Source organism: Pezoporus flaviventris, unplaced genomic scaffold (assembly GCF_033815535.1).
Source record: "Pezoporus flaviventris isolate CSIRO_AGI_PZ_B2104156 unplaced genomic scaffold, CSIRO_AGI_Pfla_v1 ptg000031l, whole genome shotgun sequence".
NCBI classification, from domain to species: Eukaryota; Metazoa; Chordata; class Aves; order Psittaciformes; family Psittacidae; genus Pezoporus; species Pezoporus flaviventris.
The window spans coordinates 21,429,586-21,448,039 of NW_026892579.1; the positions used below are offsets into that span (position 1 = coordinate 21,429,586).

The following is an 18,454-nucleotide window of genomic DNA, read 5'->3' on the forward strand; positions in this document are numbered from 1 at the left end:
ACCACAAACAGAAGACCAAGAAGTGTTTATTGGTTAATTGCTGCTGAACAACCAGCACAGGAGGCAAACATTTATTTTATGTTGGTTTGTAAGGTAACTCCAAGCAACTTGTTAAAATTCTGTGATAGGTGAGTAATTATAGGAATGTGCTGGAAAATCCCCATTACCTTACTCGGTGAATTTCCTTTACACTGCAGGATTATTTCTGGCAACGTATTTTCTTGTGCTTCTCTCAGTTTTCTTTGAAAGACAGAGGTGTTTCCTTCCCACTTACTTCCCTATTTACTCTCTACTAAAAAATATTGGGTTTAATATTCTAATTTGGCCATACTGTTATTATATGAAACAAATAGAAGGGCAACTCACTGCAGCTCATTGTATTTGATTCTCTCAGAGCATTGATAAATAATATTAAATTATAATATTAATAACTCCTGCCTTTTAATATATTTCTTAAATATAGCAAAACAGAAAAAGAGAAAGCAAAGTCTGATTCTGAAGTGTGCTGAACATCTTTAACTCTCACCAAACAGAAGAGTATGCTCCTACCTCTCAGAAGCAGCCTTGAAACATAACCAACAACTAGAGAAACCATGTGGCTTCTCAGTAACAACTTTGATGTAGTGTGGGCATTGAGAATCCAGACTGCTTTTTTTATTTCTATCTTTTGCTAGTGTTTCCATACACACAAAGAAGCTAGATCTGACATGGAAGCGATCCATAAGTTAGGAAAAAGAAATATTACACTGAGAAGTTGAAGATTTCAAAGCTTGTAGAGCAGCTTCTTACTTTACATTGTTCCTAAGCAGAGAACTATTAGTCTGTGTAGGGTAAAACCTATCGGACATTGCCATGTGACATTTTGCACTTTAACATGTTGTACAGGTGAAGACTGTCCATCACCTTCTGTCCTGCAGCTGCTGTTTGCAAATGTCCTGAGGCCATACCTCTAACTCCATTTCTGTTCTACATTTCTAGAGGCTTGAAGTCCAAATTGTAAAACATTTAGCTAAGTAGAAAAAAAAAAAGTAATAAATTAAAAAATCATTAAAATTATTTATGAGCAGTTTTCCATGTTTACAGGGGGTACAGAAACACTGCAATCTAAGACTGGAGGTGAAAATACGGATTTATGGAGGGTAGTGGGATAGTTTCTAAACATTTCATGGTAAGAATGATTCACTGTTATGCCAGATCTTCATGGAAGATTAAACAGAACTTTACTGCTGCTAAGGTAACAAAGAATATACAAAAACACAGTTCGAGAGTTTGTGAAAATAGAAGCACAACCTTGGACAGAGAAGATTCTAATTTTGATAAAAGATTATTTGTATAGCAAGATGCAACAGGCATAGGAGGAAAACTCTGAAGAAATAGAATACTATGTTAAGGACTGAAAAAGTGGTTAAGATGGCTTCATCTCTCACCTGAAAGGAGCAGTCTGTCTGACACATTTCAGAAGTTTTCTGGTCTCTGGCTTGTTACTACCCATCAGTTATTTCTCTGGGTTCTGTGAAACATTGCTATGAAGCAGTAAATTCACACAGACCTTGCAATAATCTACATACCTAAAGGGGTCTTCAGCACTTCTTAAAAATTCTAAGTACCAAAACAAGTCAAAAATTACTGGTTTAGAGTGTCATTAAAAGCTCTGACAGTCCTGAGCAATCTTCCTTGGTAGAATTGTGATTGTCATGCCAGGGAGCAGCTAAAAATGATAAATAATAGAGAAAACAGAATGTTTCAACTTCAATAGACCTATCAAGTATCATCAGCTGATCTCACGTTGCAGATCCCAGGAGAAAGTGGATAACTTAAAGGCTCCAAAACATACCAAATGGCCAAAGTAACATAAGTATAGGATTGTTCCACTTTTTAAGTCACAGCACTCACTGTGGTGGCTGATAGCCTATAAATATCTTGGCTACACACAACCTGAAAGCATATAAGATGATGCTGTTTGGAGCCTGATTCTCTACATACACTCTAGAAGCCACTATATAATCAAGATGTTATTTTAATCACAGAAGGAATGTCCAAGGTACACTCCTTCAGTTATGCATTAATGCCTAGTTGTGCATACTACTACGACTCCTCCTATACACAGAGGTCCTAATACAACAGGTCAAACAGCTCCTAGTCACCCTTTCCCTTGCAAAAATGGTTTTGGAGGTCTTGTAGATCACACCGAAGTCTTCCAGTAGCAAATTCAGTTTCACACAGGACTCTGTTCTTTCCAGAACTTTCACTGTGGTCAGAGGTTTACATTCAGAGCATTTCACAGCTTTCTCCATGGTCAGATTTTAGAGATAACATCCTAACATAAAGCTTTTTTTCTTTTTACTTGAATTATTGAAGTGCTACAAAGCATAGGTATTACAGCAGACCCTTAGAAAGAGACAGCGCTGGGACAGTTTTGAGAAGGGTTTTGATTCTTGAATTCACAAATTTATGGCAAGTTGAAGAAAGCAGAAAGGTATGGCTGTTCTTGATTTCAGAGTGCTGAGTAAACCTTCCTTTATGCCATTTTAATCTAAACATGCCTAGGTGATCGGAAAGCTGTGTAAGAGTCCATTCTTCTCAGCTGCTGCCCTTTAGTTGAAGCATGACTAGTTGTCAGTATCTGTGGCTGCTTTGATTCCCTCTCTGAATTCCTAATACTAAGAACCTTTGAAAATAAAAACTTTTTCCTGTGAAACACTTTATCTGATGTAGCTCAGTCATCTGACTGAACCCAGAAGTAATAACAACTTCCAGGCTCTGTATTAAATAAGTCATCATTCCTTAAACTTACAGCTACATTGTGTAAGAAGTGCCAGAGTTCATTTTCTACTCATGCCTTTAAAGATGCCACCATTGCTGTAGCTGATCATTCTGACTGAGGAGCAGGAATCCACAAAGGTTTCAATCAGTGTCCAGCCTTCTATCCTGCCTGCTCTTTCAACCCAAGCTATTGTAAATTAATCAGGCCCAATACTATGAAGCCCAGCAGGTTTGCATTTCTTGATGAAATCAAACTTCTGAGCAGATTTATTCTCTCTCTTTTTTTTTTATTTTTAAACATTGCAATTTAGGGCAAGGGTTCATCCTTGTTTCTGCTAAGTTGAACAACCTTTCATAATCTATATTAATGCCGAGGGATGAGGGATGAAAGCCCCCACAAATCTCATTTCCCATCAGCAGTTCCAATGAAACTTAAATTACTGAGCACTCAAGATGTGAAGTGCACTCAGGGAGCAGTCATAGAGCATTACATTCCTGCCAAACCTTTTCTGGGGGACCTTCTGCCAAGCTCTTGGAAAAACAATCTACCACCACATTCATTTTGGCTGGTTTCCAGCTGGTTTTCCATGTCTGTCCAGTTTCACTCTGACAAGGCACTTTAGAAGATTCACTTCTTGCAGGATTCCGGAGAATTGGGCCAGCAATGATACTTGCGTATGCAAGGACAAAGAGCAAACAATTTTGTGGAGAATAAGAAGCAGCTGAGTACATGAATACTGTAAGCTTTCCTGAAGTGTATGCACCAAATGAACTAAGAATAGTTATTATTTTTATAGTACTTAGGAATTTTCACAGAACAGAGGGGGGGGGAAATCTCAGACTTGGAAATCTCAGACTTGGAAATCTGGGGTAAATTTGAAGATAAAGGTTATATGTACACTGCATTTCAAGCCCACAAACAGAGGCCACATTCACATTGTGGGGCACAAGACTGTACTTGGGCACAGGTTTGAGCTGACCTTTACAAACCAGCAGGGAAGAGACACTGACCCACACTAATCATCATCCCAGAGCCAAAGGTGTCCACATACACAGCGCGGGTGACCCACGCATTTTGTGATGGCCCCTGTCCTGTCGCAGGTGTATCCCATCTTTCTGAAGAAGATGCTTAATTGGCAGACCCCTTCCCTGCAGACAGGATGTGCAGATGGCATGAATTTAACTCTATAAAAGCAGAGCAGATGGCTGCAGCCAACCTATTGGCATCCTTCTAAACCAGGGGAGTGCTGCCCTTATGACATCACAGGCTGCATGGGCAATGCCATGGAGAACGAAGGGCTGAGGAAAGCATGTGGGTCCTTTTTTCTAAACTGGAGAGGGGACCGGTGGAGGGAGAAGGCAGAAAACAAATAAGTGGCAGCAGGCATTAGGGATGTGATGTGCTGCAGACAGGTTGTATTGACCTACCTGGGAAATGATTACAATTTCATGAGCTCATGAGAACAGAGAGGAACCTCTCCTGCCTGGAGAGAAGTGGAAGAGACGTGGACTCACAGTAGGAGCACACTGGATAGAAATGAGCTGCCTGGCCTGGCATCACCAGGTCAGGGTAAATACAACTTGTGAAACTAATACACTGAGCAGTGGCGTAGCGTACACAGGAGGCAATATAAGCCAGGCTAAACCTGCAGCTAAATAAATAAGAAACCATACAATATCTGAAGCAATGAGTAGACAAGCCATTGCCCTTCCATGCATCTTGTTATAGTCTCAACCCAGGCTCTTTTGTGCTAAGCATGTATCTGTCAAAGCAGATACACTTTTTGTATTATTTGGTAAAGTAACCCTGAAAATTTGGTAACATTATTTATTCCTTTCAGATTTGTAGCAGTTTGTTACATTTTGCATTTCCATGACCTGTTTTTCGCACCATGTTTTCCTAGGTCAGCCATTCAGTGAGCTATTACTCCACCTCAGAGCTATCTGAGATTTATTTTCTACCGCCATAAAGGTACTGGGGAGGTAGTGGTTGGGAAGTAATATTTTCTATAGAGGACTCATTAACCTATAACTGTTGTTCAATTCTAAAATGTAAAGTGGTGAAAATGCGAAGTGGCATTTTTAGCGTTTCCGAAAAGTTAGCTACAAAACCCAATACTGTTTGGTCATGTTTGACCTTACCAGCCCTTCTCTGCAGCCAAAATGACATTCTTTGTGCCCATGTTTGCCACTGGGAGAACTGATGGTTGACACAGTAAGTATATATTACTTTGGTCAGTGAAGTCATAGCTTAGGGCAGCTTCCAGACTATTCTGAGCATGACTTTGATGGTAAGATAAAAAAATTAATTCAGCCCACTTTATTTAATTAATTGGAAAAGGTTAGTGAAAGACACACAAGTGGTTTTCACCAGAAATCTGTAAAACAAAGAAAGGAGAAGTTAAGAGAGGTTACCAAAATTAATATTGCTGCAAGAAATGTTATTTCCTCCATTCATCAAAATCATCTTCTTAAGAGATATACCTTCCATTTCACTAAGCAATGGGCATATCGTGCATCTAGCAGGGTCAAGTCTGCTGTTGTACTAACGGCATGGCAAGGGTATGCACGTCAAAGCTGCTATTGATTCCTTCTAAATGCGTCTGGACTGAACTAGAATTACTTTCAGAATAGCAGGTATGAAATAACTAATGAGGTTTTGGCCAAGCATCTTGCTAAACCTAACAGCAACCTTTTGCTCTCAGAGTCTTTTGGGGATGAATTTGAGTGCAGAATATGACCCTGGGTTATGTCAGAATGTTAAAGATTGGAATAAATTTTGAAAGAAAAAAAAATATCAAGGATGTTGTCTGGCCACTAGAAATAAACCTAAAATCTTAGGGTTTACAAGAGCAATGCATGCAAACTGGCTTATTTTAGACAGTATACGTGCCTCAGTAATAACCTGTTTCAGCCATGAATTGGTCAGCATAGGCTGCTCTTAGAGAACTCCTGAAAAAGAAGATACAATTTAAAAAAAACTATCTTTTAAGGAATTATTTCCTTGTTTAAAGAAAATTGTCTTTTGACCACAAATGGACAAATACGATACCACAGCTATATCAGACCCTTAGCGGGTCAATATCTGTGATGCCCAGTCTACTTTCTACACTTAAAAAAAAAAAACAACTAAATAAATTCTATTTAAAATATCAGGAGATAACTTTGATAACAGTTTTACATCAGGAGATAACAGTTTTATATCAGGAGATAACAGTTTTTAATGTGATGACTGCAGTCTAGAAAAGTGGCATTGGGAGCACCCTTAGCAAACCTCTGAGTTTTGCAGCTGACCTAGTGTGTAGCAAGTATAGAATCACAGAATCATATGTATCTTGTATATCATGTGTATCTTCTTTAAAGCAATTTCTGACAGACAGCCTCTCAATATTTCTTTTAGGATCTTTCAATTTTGTCACTCACTAGGATGCAGTCCTTAAGCATGGCAATAATTGTTTGTTGTGGTTTTCATACCTACAGGCATCTTCTCCATCTAACTCAGATTCAGTTTTACCTGTGGTATTTTCATTCTGTCTCCATGTTACTGTCACTTCCAAGCTTGGGTTGTCTCATCTGTTTATCTGAAAGCTGCATCTAGATGTTGAACCAGTGAGACTGATTTTGATGGGACATGGATATAATGAAGATCACAGTTGATGACGTAGTTTCTCTCATAGTCTGGAATTCATGTATTAAGAATAAACCCTTCAGGGATTCAGAACAAATTTCTCGTGAGGCTGATCAAAAACAGTGCCATGAACTTCCCCAGGAACTAAGGGCTATTTATACTTCTCAGTACAAGTTACATTAACAAATAAATAAAACCGAGTGAACTGGGTTACAATATTTCTCCTATGTTTGGAGTTTGCTGAATTCCAATGGAGATGGGAACCTTTGTCTGTGAAGCAAATCTTTTTCATCTGCCGCAATGGAAATTCATGTCTTGCTCTAATGTGGGAAATGAAAGCTGTTCCCAAATGGATTTAGTGCCACAGAGCTGGTTCACCTGCAGAAGCAGCTCTCTTATCTACAAAATATTTGTATGGATTTTTTAAATTGGAATGGTACCTGCCTACATAAGACATTTTATGATATGTACATTCTTTGGAGATTTAGGAGACTAGAGAAGAAAACAAAAACACTGCATATAGTCTTAATCTTGGCTCCCCACTCTCTGGTTCCTTCTCTGACCTTGGAAGTTTTTGTAGTATCAATTTACAGCATTTTCAAAAATATTAGTTCTTTTCTAAAGGTTTTGCTTTCCTGATTATTTTTTTTTAACTAAATAAACATTGCTTATTTTAATTAAAAAAAAAAAAAAAGAGAGAAAGAGTTTGTTTTAGTTATAATGAATGATTCATAGTTCTTGTGGATCATCCAGGGACGCCATTCATCGTTAATGATTAATATGAAGTAATAAAACATGAAACATTTGAAAGTCAACAGTGATGTCTCTGAAGGTACATCTTTGACAGAAATTGCTGACAGCATCAGAAACCCTCCCTCTACAAATATATATTCAAACACAGTAATTTCTCTGTTTATTTTTTCTCCTTTTGCCTTCTCTCCCTTGCACCTGCTGTATGTGCAGTTCCAGATTAATATTCTAGCAAGATGACAGGTTATCTAATTTAATTTAACATTTAAATTTAACATTTTTCTTTCTTAGTTCCCCCCCCCCCCCCCTTTTTTTTTTGCTAAGTTTTAGCCTGCAGTGATTATTTGCATGGAAAGAAATTCTCTTCAAAGTCTATATTTAGCCTGATATATCGGATTAGAAATGTAAGCCAATCATGCAATGAGGTTAATTTTAAATCCTGTGGAAATTGTACCACTCTATTCAGTTTTCTCAGCACTGGCACCCATCTTGCTTGACATCATATGACTTTTAATTCCAGTGTCTAATGTAACTTCCCACCAAAAGGAGTAGAGGCAATCCCCTTAAAACCGGCATTTTAGAATTTATAAGGAGAAGAAGCCTGAGCAGATTTTTTTGTTTAAAGCTGATGCTCTGAGGGCTGTGATTGTGTTTAAAAGTATGCAAAGAATTAATAGAAAAATCATGGAGAAAAAAAAAAATGCAGAAACTTGGGCTGGTTCTCCATTTCCTACCACAAGCAATTCTTACTTAAGGGTCACCCACCGATAGTGGTAGACCTGTGTTTTAGCCAGTGCTGTATTTATTATATTTAGCCAACACCAATATCAGTTAATGCTGGGTTTAAGTTCTAAAGTTGCCTTAACTGCGTCCTTCCACCTCAGTCTGTCCCCATTTCCTCTTCCCCCCCCCCCCCCCGCAAACATTTTGAATTTATGTTTTGTTTTGTTTTCAAATAATATTGCTGTTTTCTTGGCAGTGTCTGTGTAGGGATGACTAGCACATTCATTATCCCCATCAAATCTATTTATATCTATAGGTTAAAATTCAGCTTGTGATTACTGAGCTGCAGACGGAGCTCCTCGAACAGCAAAAGGAGTCCACGTATCCGTGTCAGGCGCTGTCGGAGCCACAGTGAAGAAGGGCCTGAGAGGATCTGTCCTTACAGAGTCTTTATCCCTCTGACCTTAGAGAGGTGTCAAAAAGAGGCAAAGACTGCTACCTCACCTGTGTATTAGTGTCGGGGCTTTTGGCAGACTCAAGAGAATCCCGATTATCCAGGGGTTTTTGCAAGGTGACATGAATTTTACAAGTAACTGAAGAGAGAGCATGTTGAGTGGATGTCGTTGTCAAACTTCCAATGAATGATGGACAAAATACTAAAAAGATGTATTTTTAAAGTATGGAACATACAGGGTAGGAGTTCTTTTTAAAATGTGTTTTTCCAGTAGAACTCATTAAACATAGAGGGCAGTTCCACTCTAACCTATAAACTTCTGCATGATTTGCTATAGGGATATTTTTGTTTTCTAGGGCATGGGCTGGCTTGAATATTTAATTTCTTAAGTGCATGAACAGAAGCTGGAGTAAGGGTTTTAGAAAAGAAGGAAGGACCAGACAATCAGAAAGTATGTCCTCCACCAATGCCATAAGCAGTGCAGGACAGTCCCATTTCTGGGTAGGACTTCACTGGATTTCCTAATGGCTCCAGATGGACATGAGGGTGTCTCCTCATGGAGTGCTGCAGAATCAGGCTAAACCAAACATATTTAATATGATCTCGGACAGCTAAGCTGCTTATCAGTGTGTGTCAGATAATACATTATACAGCTGAGTGGCTAATAGACTAAACAGGGAAAGGCTGATGACAGGGCATTTTCAGTTGCTTCGGATTATATTCCCCCCTTAGGAATGACACTGTGAACTTGGCAGGCAAAGGAAAGATTTTCAGCTTCCTGTTTTTCCAGAAAACATGATGAAAATATATATAAATATTGTCTTCTGTGTGCAAAAAAAATGAGCAATCGTAAAAGCTGTCATGTTTTAAAAATCTTTATATGAATGGATCCTAGCCAGGAATAAGGAGTTAATAATTAGATACACGTATTGTTACAGAAAATCAGCCAAACAGTAAGAAATCTTTAGTTTGGTTCTGAAATTTCAGGTTTCAGTTTCAAAAAGGGTTTCCAATCTACAAAAGAGCAAATGGAATATCAGTGTTGCTGAAAAGATACCTGCATACAATCATAAAGGTGTGCACAAGCCTGCAGTGATACCTGTGCAGCCTGCAGCCTAAGAAGGATCAGGATTTCACGTTTGTAACTATCACCATAAATGAAATTAACAGAACGAAGAAGCTAACAGTGTTTGCATGAAAATAAAGTAGTGGTTTTATTTGCCATATTTATACTTTCTGTTTCTGTTTTTGGAAACTGTGCTTATTTACTTAAGCCATCCCAGACACCGGAACTCTGCCTCCTTCACTGTTAAACAGTGACTATGGCCAGTGCCATGGCTTTCCCCTTGCTCAGCTAGCATTCTCCCCAGTGACCCCCATGAACAGTTCAGGAGGCAGTGCAGGCCAGGGTGCACTGCTGGTTTGGATACAGCTGCACAGTTTCAGAATGACAGACTCACAGACTAATACAGTTTGGAAGGGACTTCTGGAGGTCATTGGTCAGACAATCTGCCCAGAGCAGGGACAACTAGATTAAGGTGCTCAGGGCTGTGTGCAGTCAAGTTTTGGGTATCTTCAAGGACAGAAACAGGACCTTTCTAAGCAGCATGCTCCAGTGTTTGACCACCCTCGAGGTGAACAGTTTTTTTCCTAACATCTGGTCAGTATTCCCCATGCTGCAGTCTGTGTCCAGCTGCCTCTCATCCTTCCAGCAGGCACCTTGGAGAAGAGGCTGGATCCATCTTCTCCACACCTGCCCAGCAGGTAACTGTGGATAGCAGTAAGTTCTCTTGGAAGCATCTCTTCTCCAGGCTGAGCAAACCCAGCAGGCTGGGCTGGGTCAGGGATGGGATAAACCCAGACCCTGGGGTCCCCGTGCTGGTCCACAGCCAGGGGGCTGCCTGTGGATGAGCGGAGAGGTCCCTCTGCATGTCAGTGCCCCCGGCACAACACAAGCAACTGAAAGCAGCTCTTGATGGTAAGGGTTGGCCCTGGCTGCAAACCCTCCACAGCACATTTGAAGTTCCCTGACCCCAATCACTCCAAATCACCCCAAATGGAGTGATCACCAGAGTCACTCTTGACTGCACAGGTGTGGAGTTAGCCCCAACCTCGGCAGCCAAACCCCAGGAATGGGACTGTATACCCAAAGCACTAACAAATTCCATCCCCTTGTCCAGCTCAGTACTAAACACATGAAACAATTCTGGCTCCAGTATCCACCCTGAGGGATACCTCCAGCCACCAGCAGCCAGCTGGACTTTTTACTGCAATCACAAACTTTTGAGTCTGACAGTTTTCACCCACCTTATCAAGCTTCCATCTTTCAGTGTCCAACGGAGGCTAACAGAGTTAAAAGCATGGAAGTGGGCAGCTGTGCCACCAAGATGCTCCGATCATGGTCTGGTTCACCACTACAGACGCAGAGTCCCAGCCTACAGCCCAGACCCTGAATGCACACTGAGCCAGCTCTCCTGCTGCCTAGAGACATCAGTGCTGAACCAAGGTGATGCCATTCCCCACTAGTGCAGTAAGATGTGAGGCTGAGGTGTTAAAAATAGTTTAGAGGACTCATGGATGTGTTTTCTACTAATGAGACCGCACCCTTGCACTGCCGTGCAAGCCTCTCCATGTACACTGGCTGGTGCCCGTACACGTACCAATTTCAAGGAAAGATAAAGCAGACAAAAAGGTTTACTTGTCAAGCGGGATGAAAGGAAACAGCGCAGCACGCAAGCCGGGGTCAGAAGGCACATGGGCGGATTCAAAGACGCGACAGAGGTGTTCCAAATCCCTCCACCGCCTTTAAGGGCTGGGTTTGCTCCCTCGGAAGCGGGCAGGCCAGCTCGCTGCCTCTGCCGGGGCTGAAGCCCCACCTAGAGCATCGCCGCGCTACTGCGCCCGCCGCAAAAACCCGTCCATCGCCTCCAAGGAAGAGGGGAAGGGTTAAGGAACTGAACGCAAACAGGTCTGCAAAGGCAGCCCTGCGCTTCGCTGCGGGGCGGGCTGCAGCGGTACTCCCGCGAGCTGAAATTCAGGCTTTGCACAGAAAAAGTTAGCAGTGAACCAATATTTGCGGACGATAAATGTAATCGCTTGGGTAACTACAGGCAGCGTTAGCCAGCAAGTGTCATCAAGCAAACTAATAGAAATACCTATACGGGGTACTAATAACAGGATTGACAGATTACAGATTTATCAGCATCAGTCAACACGGTTTCCCAGGAACTCAGACTGCCAAACAAATTTGATACTCTTTTAATGAGCTTAAGCATTAGACTGATAATGAAGATTGTGGTTGAAATAGTGTCTTCATCAGACATTTGACATAATCTTGCATTAAAAAATAACTTTAAACAAAATCAATGTAACACATTAAAGGATAATTTTTAGAACCGGTTAACAACTAAGTCATAAAAATAGATTGCAGTTGGAGTGCTTTCATTCCAAGGGATTGCATATTTTGTGAGCTTATAGAAGGATCTGTTTTGGCACAAATTTTTCAATACATTCATCAATGCCCTTGATGAAAACATAGCATTACTGCATGGAAAGTGTGCATGTATGACATACAAATAACTAATGTGGAAAACAACAAAGGCAACAGTTCTGTTACACAGACTGACTGATCATTTGTTGAGATTAAAAAATGGTCAGTTTTGTTAGTGCAGATGCGAACCCAAACACAAAATCATACACCTAAGAACCAAAGCATCATCAGATTTCTCAATTTGCAGCCAAGTCCTAAAATGCAGTAGGACATGCAGAAAGAACCCCATCAGAAGAACAGGAGTTAGTCAGCAGCAATTGGGTGCTGATGCCACAGTGAAAAATCCTACGCAAAACACTGCATACATGAGAAGTCAAATGATGAAGTATCTTATTAGGACCGGTGTCATCAGCCCCAGTGCTCCTTGCACACTAATAAACATTCTGGTGTCACAGAATCACAGAATGGCTGAGGTTGCAGGAACCTCTGGAGATTGCCTGGTTCAACCCCCACCTGCTCAAGCAGGCTCAGAATAGATTGAGCAGTACTGTGTCCAGTCATGTTTCCATTATCTCCAAAGACAGAAATTCCACAGCTTCCCTGGGCAAACTTTTTGATCACCTGCACAGTAAAAAGTGTTTTCTTATGTTTAAATGGAATTTCATGTCTTTCAAAATGTGCCCATTACTTCTTGTGAGCATCGTTTAGTTCCTTTTACTTTACTCCCCCCATGAGGGCCACCGATGAGGCCACCATCCGCTTTCTCTTCTTTAGGCTGAACAGTCCCAACTTACTCAGCCTCAACTCATACAGCAGATTTCTCAACCTCTTAAATCACCCTCACTGTACCCACTCCAGTACGTCCATGCCTCTCTTGTACTGGGGAGCCCAGAACTGGTTCCAGCACGTTCAACAAGCCCCACCAGTGCTGAGCAGAGGGGAAGGGCCACCTGCCTCCAGCTCACAGAGGTCCCTCCCCTGCAGCCCCAGGTGCCCTGCAGCCCTAGGTGCCTTGTGGCTGCCTTTGCCACAGGCGTGCATTGCTGGCTCAGGTTAATGCTCATTCATGATGCATGATGTGCCCTACACACCCTCAGTTACATGTCATGTTCAAGTGATTGGTACCTAATTATCTCACAGGCCCAGGTTCCCAGCTATCCTTGGCACATGGAGGCTCGTCCAGACTGGAAATTTTCTTGGAGCTAGGATCCAGTTAAAACCAAGGGGTTAGCACATTTCAGCATCCTGCTTTTGAGAACTACTGCAGCCTGCTTCAGCACAATTATTTCACCAAGTGACAGTCACATTCAACCATGCCTTACAGGTTGTTCTTACAGTGTAATGAAGACACAACCCCTCAGTTCCATTAAAACATTTCTATGTTAATTTAGCGGAATACAATTCCTCCTTCCCCAGAAGAGCAGTTCAGTCACCAGTGAAGACCAGTTTGACTGAAAATACCAGATTTACTCTGGAGTACCTGAGATACAGCCACTTCACCTCCTTCTGTAGGCTCTTATAAGAGCAGTTACCTGCAGCAGCAGGAGAGACCAGACAGCTGGGGCACTCACAACTTAAAATTCCCACATTTATTCCTCAGTTCATCCAGATAAAAACATGCCCTTTCACTGTTAAAAATGCAAACTTTCTTGCTTGGAACTAGATCAAACTTTTAACCACTAAGGTTCATTGCACCTTTTTACTGCTAAACAAAAAGCCATCTACCATAAGGAACAACAGAACTCACTATCAATCAATCTCTCAACCTCTTATTGCCTTGAATCTTCTCTTTCATGTCTGTTCCTGTAACATTGAGTTTTATGGACCCCCAGTGATTCTTGGAATGTGTTTGTGAAGCCTTTTGAGGTTTCCAACACCTTTCTTCAAATGCGGACACCACAACTGCCTACCTTATTTCAGTTGACAGGTTTCCCCGGGGCCCAGAAAGATGTGATGCCACTTTCCTCTCCAAACTGGTATTTCCTGGTAGTAGCCATGGAATGAACTGGACTAAACACCAACAATCAATGCCTCCAATGATTGTTTTACTACTTGAACCAAAATGGATTTAAAGCCCCAGTGAAAAACTGACCCTTCTCCAGTTCTAGAACTGCAGTAAAATTGAGATCCCAAAAGGTGCGGGACAGAAAGAAAGGAGCAGAATCTGCTCTGTGGTACAGGTGAAATCTGCAGGCCCAGTTCCAATGCTTTCTTGAGGAAGCATCCCCACCACCACCTTCTCCCATCTTCTAGTAACTGGCTCACCATGTTTCAGATGGAGTATCCAACAGGGAGGCAGTTCATGTCACTGTGCTGGGCTACAAAGAAGGCTCCCCATGTGGTGACCAGAAAGAGATAAAGCAAGTAAGAGTAAAGCCTACTTCAACACTCTGTTTGGATGGGCATCTCTCCCTTTTTTTTTGGTGATATGGGTTTTTCAGAGGGCTAGCCCCTCAAGCCTCACATTAGCCTTTGTAAACATTCTTCATGCAGTCCTTCAATATGTCTGAGCAAGCCCAGGATTTTTCTTAAACCACCTGAAATATCCCTCCCGTTTGCTCACCTGCAGCCCAGCACTGGTTCAGTCACTGTCCTTGCTTTTCTGCCAGCTACACAGCAATTGATCTCACTATTTACTAAGTCTTTAGAGAGGGTTGACAGTTTCAGTTATAAAAACAGGAAGGGGAAAACATCCAGAAAGCAGTCTTCATCAATCAAAGCACCCTTGAAGCACAGTATGGAGGCACAACAAGAATAATAGAATATTCTAGCTTTTTTATTGAAAAAAAAAAAAAGTTAAACTACTGCGAATCCTGAGAGGATGAAAAGGACGTTGGTTTAACGTTACTTAATTCCAGTCAAGCGAATTCCAGTAAGCTGATGCATACACTGCAAGAGTTTATACACCTCAAGCTGTAAAAGACTTACCCTAAATAGGCTTTTGACAAATTAAGGTAATAAAGTCAAGAATGCTTACTGTCCTGATAGTGGTGCCCAAGCTTCCCAGGGCATGTGTTCTGCTCAGAGGCTTCTCAGCCTTCCCAGTGACGGGCAGCTCAGGATATGTCTCATGGAGAAGTAACTTCAGTCTACCTCTGCCTGACTTGGGAGGCACATCCATAAATCTGAGAACCCCAATTTCAACTCCCTCCTCTGAGTGCACACAAATCCCTACCTCCTCCCTGCCCAAAGTCTGTGATGTGTAAGACTGTGGGCTGAGATGCTGGTACTTCTCCCCCTCTCACTGAAAGTGTTCCATCCATTTTGCATTAAAAAAAAACAAACAACAAATTTGATGACATGATCAGGCACCTAGAAGCAGTGTGAGTTGTGTAGTGTTAGATCTCTTTCTAATACTAATAATCAAGATGTGTTTATATTTTGAATGAAGATTGTTTTAAGGGGAAGATTTTTATTTATCCCTATACAATACTTGTATACCTTGTATACAAGGCATACCTGCATATGCTTTTAAAGCAGTTGCATTCAACACTAAAGCCAAATTTATTTTCATATAACATCCATTCTCTTTACTGGTTTTAAAGATACATCTGACCTTATTTCCATACAACATAATTTATATTACTAAACTCTACAGAAACAGAACAAAATTTATTTGCCATCCAAGCAATGGAAATGAATTTTAAAGCCAGAAGAGATGGATGTGCCGAAGCAACACACATTTCTTTTGATTAAAGAATATGTCAAAATTATTTGGTCACTGCATTTCGTTTTTGTCAAAGACTAATCCAGATATTGTGAATATGAATTTGTAGATTATGCAAAAGCAGCAGAAACAAGTCCACAGATACCATGTTTGTCCTTCAAAAAGTGGTTTTCTGGAAAAGCATTACTAAAGCCTTCCAAGAACAAATGCAGTATTTAACATAAAACGCCAGATCCTGAACAATATGCGTGAAATTTTCCTTCCAGATGTATATGTCTTCTGGAGAAAGATGTCCTTAACTGGAATGTCTCCTTCAAATAATATTTTCTTCTTGTCTCCTCAGGATCTTCTCCACCTTCCCAGGCTTTACCAGACATTTTTGGTATTGAAATTGCTTACAAAATACTTGTTGATAGCCCATAATCAGTAACAGCCCTGTTTTAATTTGGGACCTTGTTAAAATACACCCATATCCACAACCTGAGCAGTTAAAGCTTCATATTGTAATAATGGAGCATCTTTTTTTATTAGGTGGGAGTTTTAATTCATCACATTGTTAATTATATTCCTGTGATTCACCAGCAACCACTTTTGTTATTCACCTAATCTTTCTCCACTGAGTGGCTGTGAGTTCCAAATCCAAGCAGGTGTACTAACACAAAGAATTTGGACAAATTCATAAAATCTCTGAAAACTAGTGGCGTGAAGCATACACAAGTGTTTCTTTCATTGCACTGGATTTTCCCCTTAACATCTCAGTGCTTCACAGACTTGGAAAATTGTATTGCTAAAAACAGTCCCCCATGAATAATGCCCTATGCGCTTCTTTCATACATCTCCAAGTTCAGCTGAGTTTACGGGAGCCCATTCTCCATTGCCTGTCAGAGAAACAAAAGGGGCATCAGTAACACCACAGCAGTTCCAATGCCACCACAGTCAGAGAATGCTCAAGCAAATCCCCTTTAGCTGCAACTAGCCATAGTATAGGTGACACTAACAGACATTCTTTCAAAGAATTCTGACACCAAATTGTAAAGGTGAGCTGTCACTTTTCAGCAGAGGACTCGGGAGCACTTGTGAAAAGAAACAGTGAAAAGACTTCAGGTCACTTCAGAGTCCAGGGCATGGGAGATAAGCATTAAAAGTGATCTTGGGCTTCTCATTTCTCAAGGTAGGAGAGCATGCAGTAAGAAAAGCAGCCAGCTGCCAACAAAACTACAGCTTATTTTGGCAAATGCATTAAAAAGTACAAGGAGACCATGAATATCTATAGAACCAAAACAGACTGGGATTTAATTTTATTTGCATTACAATTTAAAATATTTTTATATGATTGCAGATAATTGAGAGCAGAGGGAAGTATGTGCTCATACACAATATAACTTTTATGCAGGAGAATATTCCAACATACTTTAAGGAAAAAACCTTCAGCTGGAAGGAACTACATCCATGCTCATGCTCTAACACAGAGATCTTAGTCGCATCGTAGACTGCCTTCATAGCAGTGGAGGGAGAGGACAAATATCTACCTCACCACTGAAAACAGCATCCAGAACTGGCTCCCTTGACTACCCAGATCTGCAGAACTGCTCTGAGCCAAAATCTCTTTAGAATAAATTCCTGGACATTGAACAGAGCTTTTCTGCAGGTGCAGATGGAAGATACTACCTCTGGTGTGCGTGTATAAATGTTCACGCATCTGTTCCCACGTGCAAGGTAGTATCACATAGCCTGTTCAGAGGGAAAACATTAGACAGTGTGAAGGCTGAAGGAGCCAAAAGGAATCTTCTTTGACATTTTGTACTCTATCTGCTGGCTTCAACCAGTCTTTGATCCTTTGCAGAGATTGAGTGTCTAAGTCTGAACCTCACAATGAAGTTTCACACCTTGGCATACTCACGGTTAAAGCCAGCAGTATGTCAGCTCCCTCACTTATATCACCATGCGCTTTTTAAGTCCCCACTTCTTCAGGAAGTCATGGTATTGAAAGCAATACCATAAAGATTTTCCCTTCCTAATTTGAACACCATCTTTGTTCTGGCAATTCAGGGAGTGTTTTATACATCACATTAGATACGGTTATTGTAATAGTTCCCATCCTGCATGCCACAGACATTGCTATGGCACAGTGGAAATCAATAGCATTTTTCCTACACGCCAGGGATTTCCCATCGATATTTTGTGTAACAATTAAAATGAGCACAGGTTCCATGCAGCTGAATGAGCCCAAAGGCTTTATCTCTGTTGGTACCTCTGGGAATACCAAACCACATGACACTATGACCTGCTTTAGCTATTGAAGGTTTCCTCGCTCCTTTCTGAAGCAGCCCTCTCCTCAGTTAAGCTCTGAGGCTATGGCACTTCCTTTTGAGCCTTCTACTTCCCACTTCAGCATTTGAATGAAGTATTCTGTTTCAACAACCTTCCCATCCAAGCAAGCAGTTAAGACATCAGACTTGCTTTACACAGACAGTAGAGAACTGCAGAACATTATTTCTTGCTCAGGTGATTCAGCTATTTGTCCAGTCCAAGGGAATCTGAAACAGGGGGTTATGGAGTCTCCTACATTGGAGATATTCAAGGCCCGCCTGGACAAGTTCCTGTGTGATGTACTCTAGGTTACCCTGCTCTTGCAGGGGGGTTGGACTAGATGATCTTTTGAAGTCCCTTCCAACCCTTGGAATTCTGTGATTCTGTGATTTATCTGCACTGTATTGACTCTTATGTGGAGGACAACACCTGAAATCCCTAATCATAGGTTTTAGATTAACACACTTTCATCAATTAATCTGCACAATGTCCGCCCTGGATGGAGCAGTTGATGGAGAAGTCTGACAAGATGTCATTTGTTCTGAACAAGAGGCCTGTATTCAATACAATTCAATACCTATATGCAATACCTGTATTAAACATGCATACTGCAGGAATTCAACACCTGTAACACCTGTATCACCTATATTCAGTAACTAACAATTAGTT

General features: G+C 41.0%; 1 protein-coding gene across 1 annotated transcript in view; it reads right to left on the bottom strand.

Moving 5' to 3' along the window:
• Positions 1–2,294, bottom strand: part of SH3BGRL2 (SH3 domain binding glutamate rich protein like 2) — a 49,859-nt gene extending 47,565 nt beyond the window's left edge. Inside the window, exon 1 of the mRNA XM_061460720.1 lies at positions 2,145–2,294. Within this exon, the coding sequence (XP_061316704.1) occupies positions 2,145–2,294 (150 nt within the window). The remainder of the gene's footprint in view (positions 1–2,144) is intronic.
• Between the last annotated feature and the right edge of the window lie 16,160 nt (positions 2,295–18,454).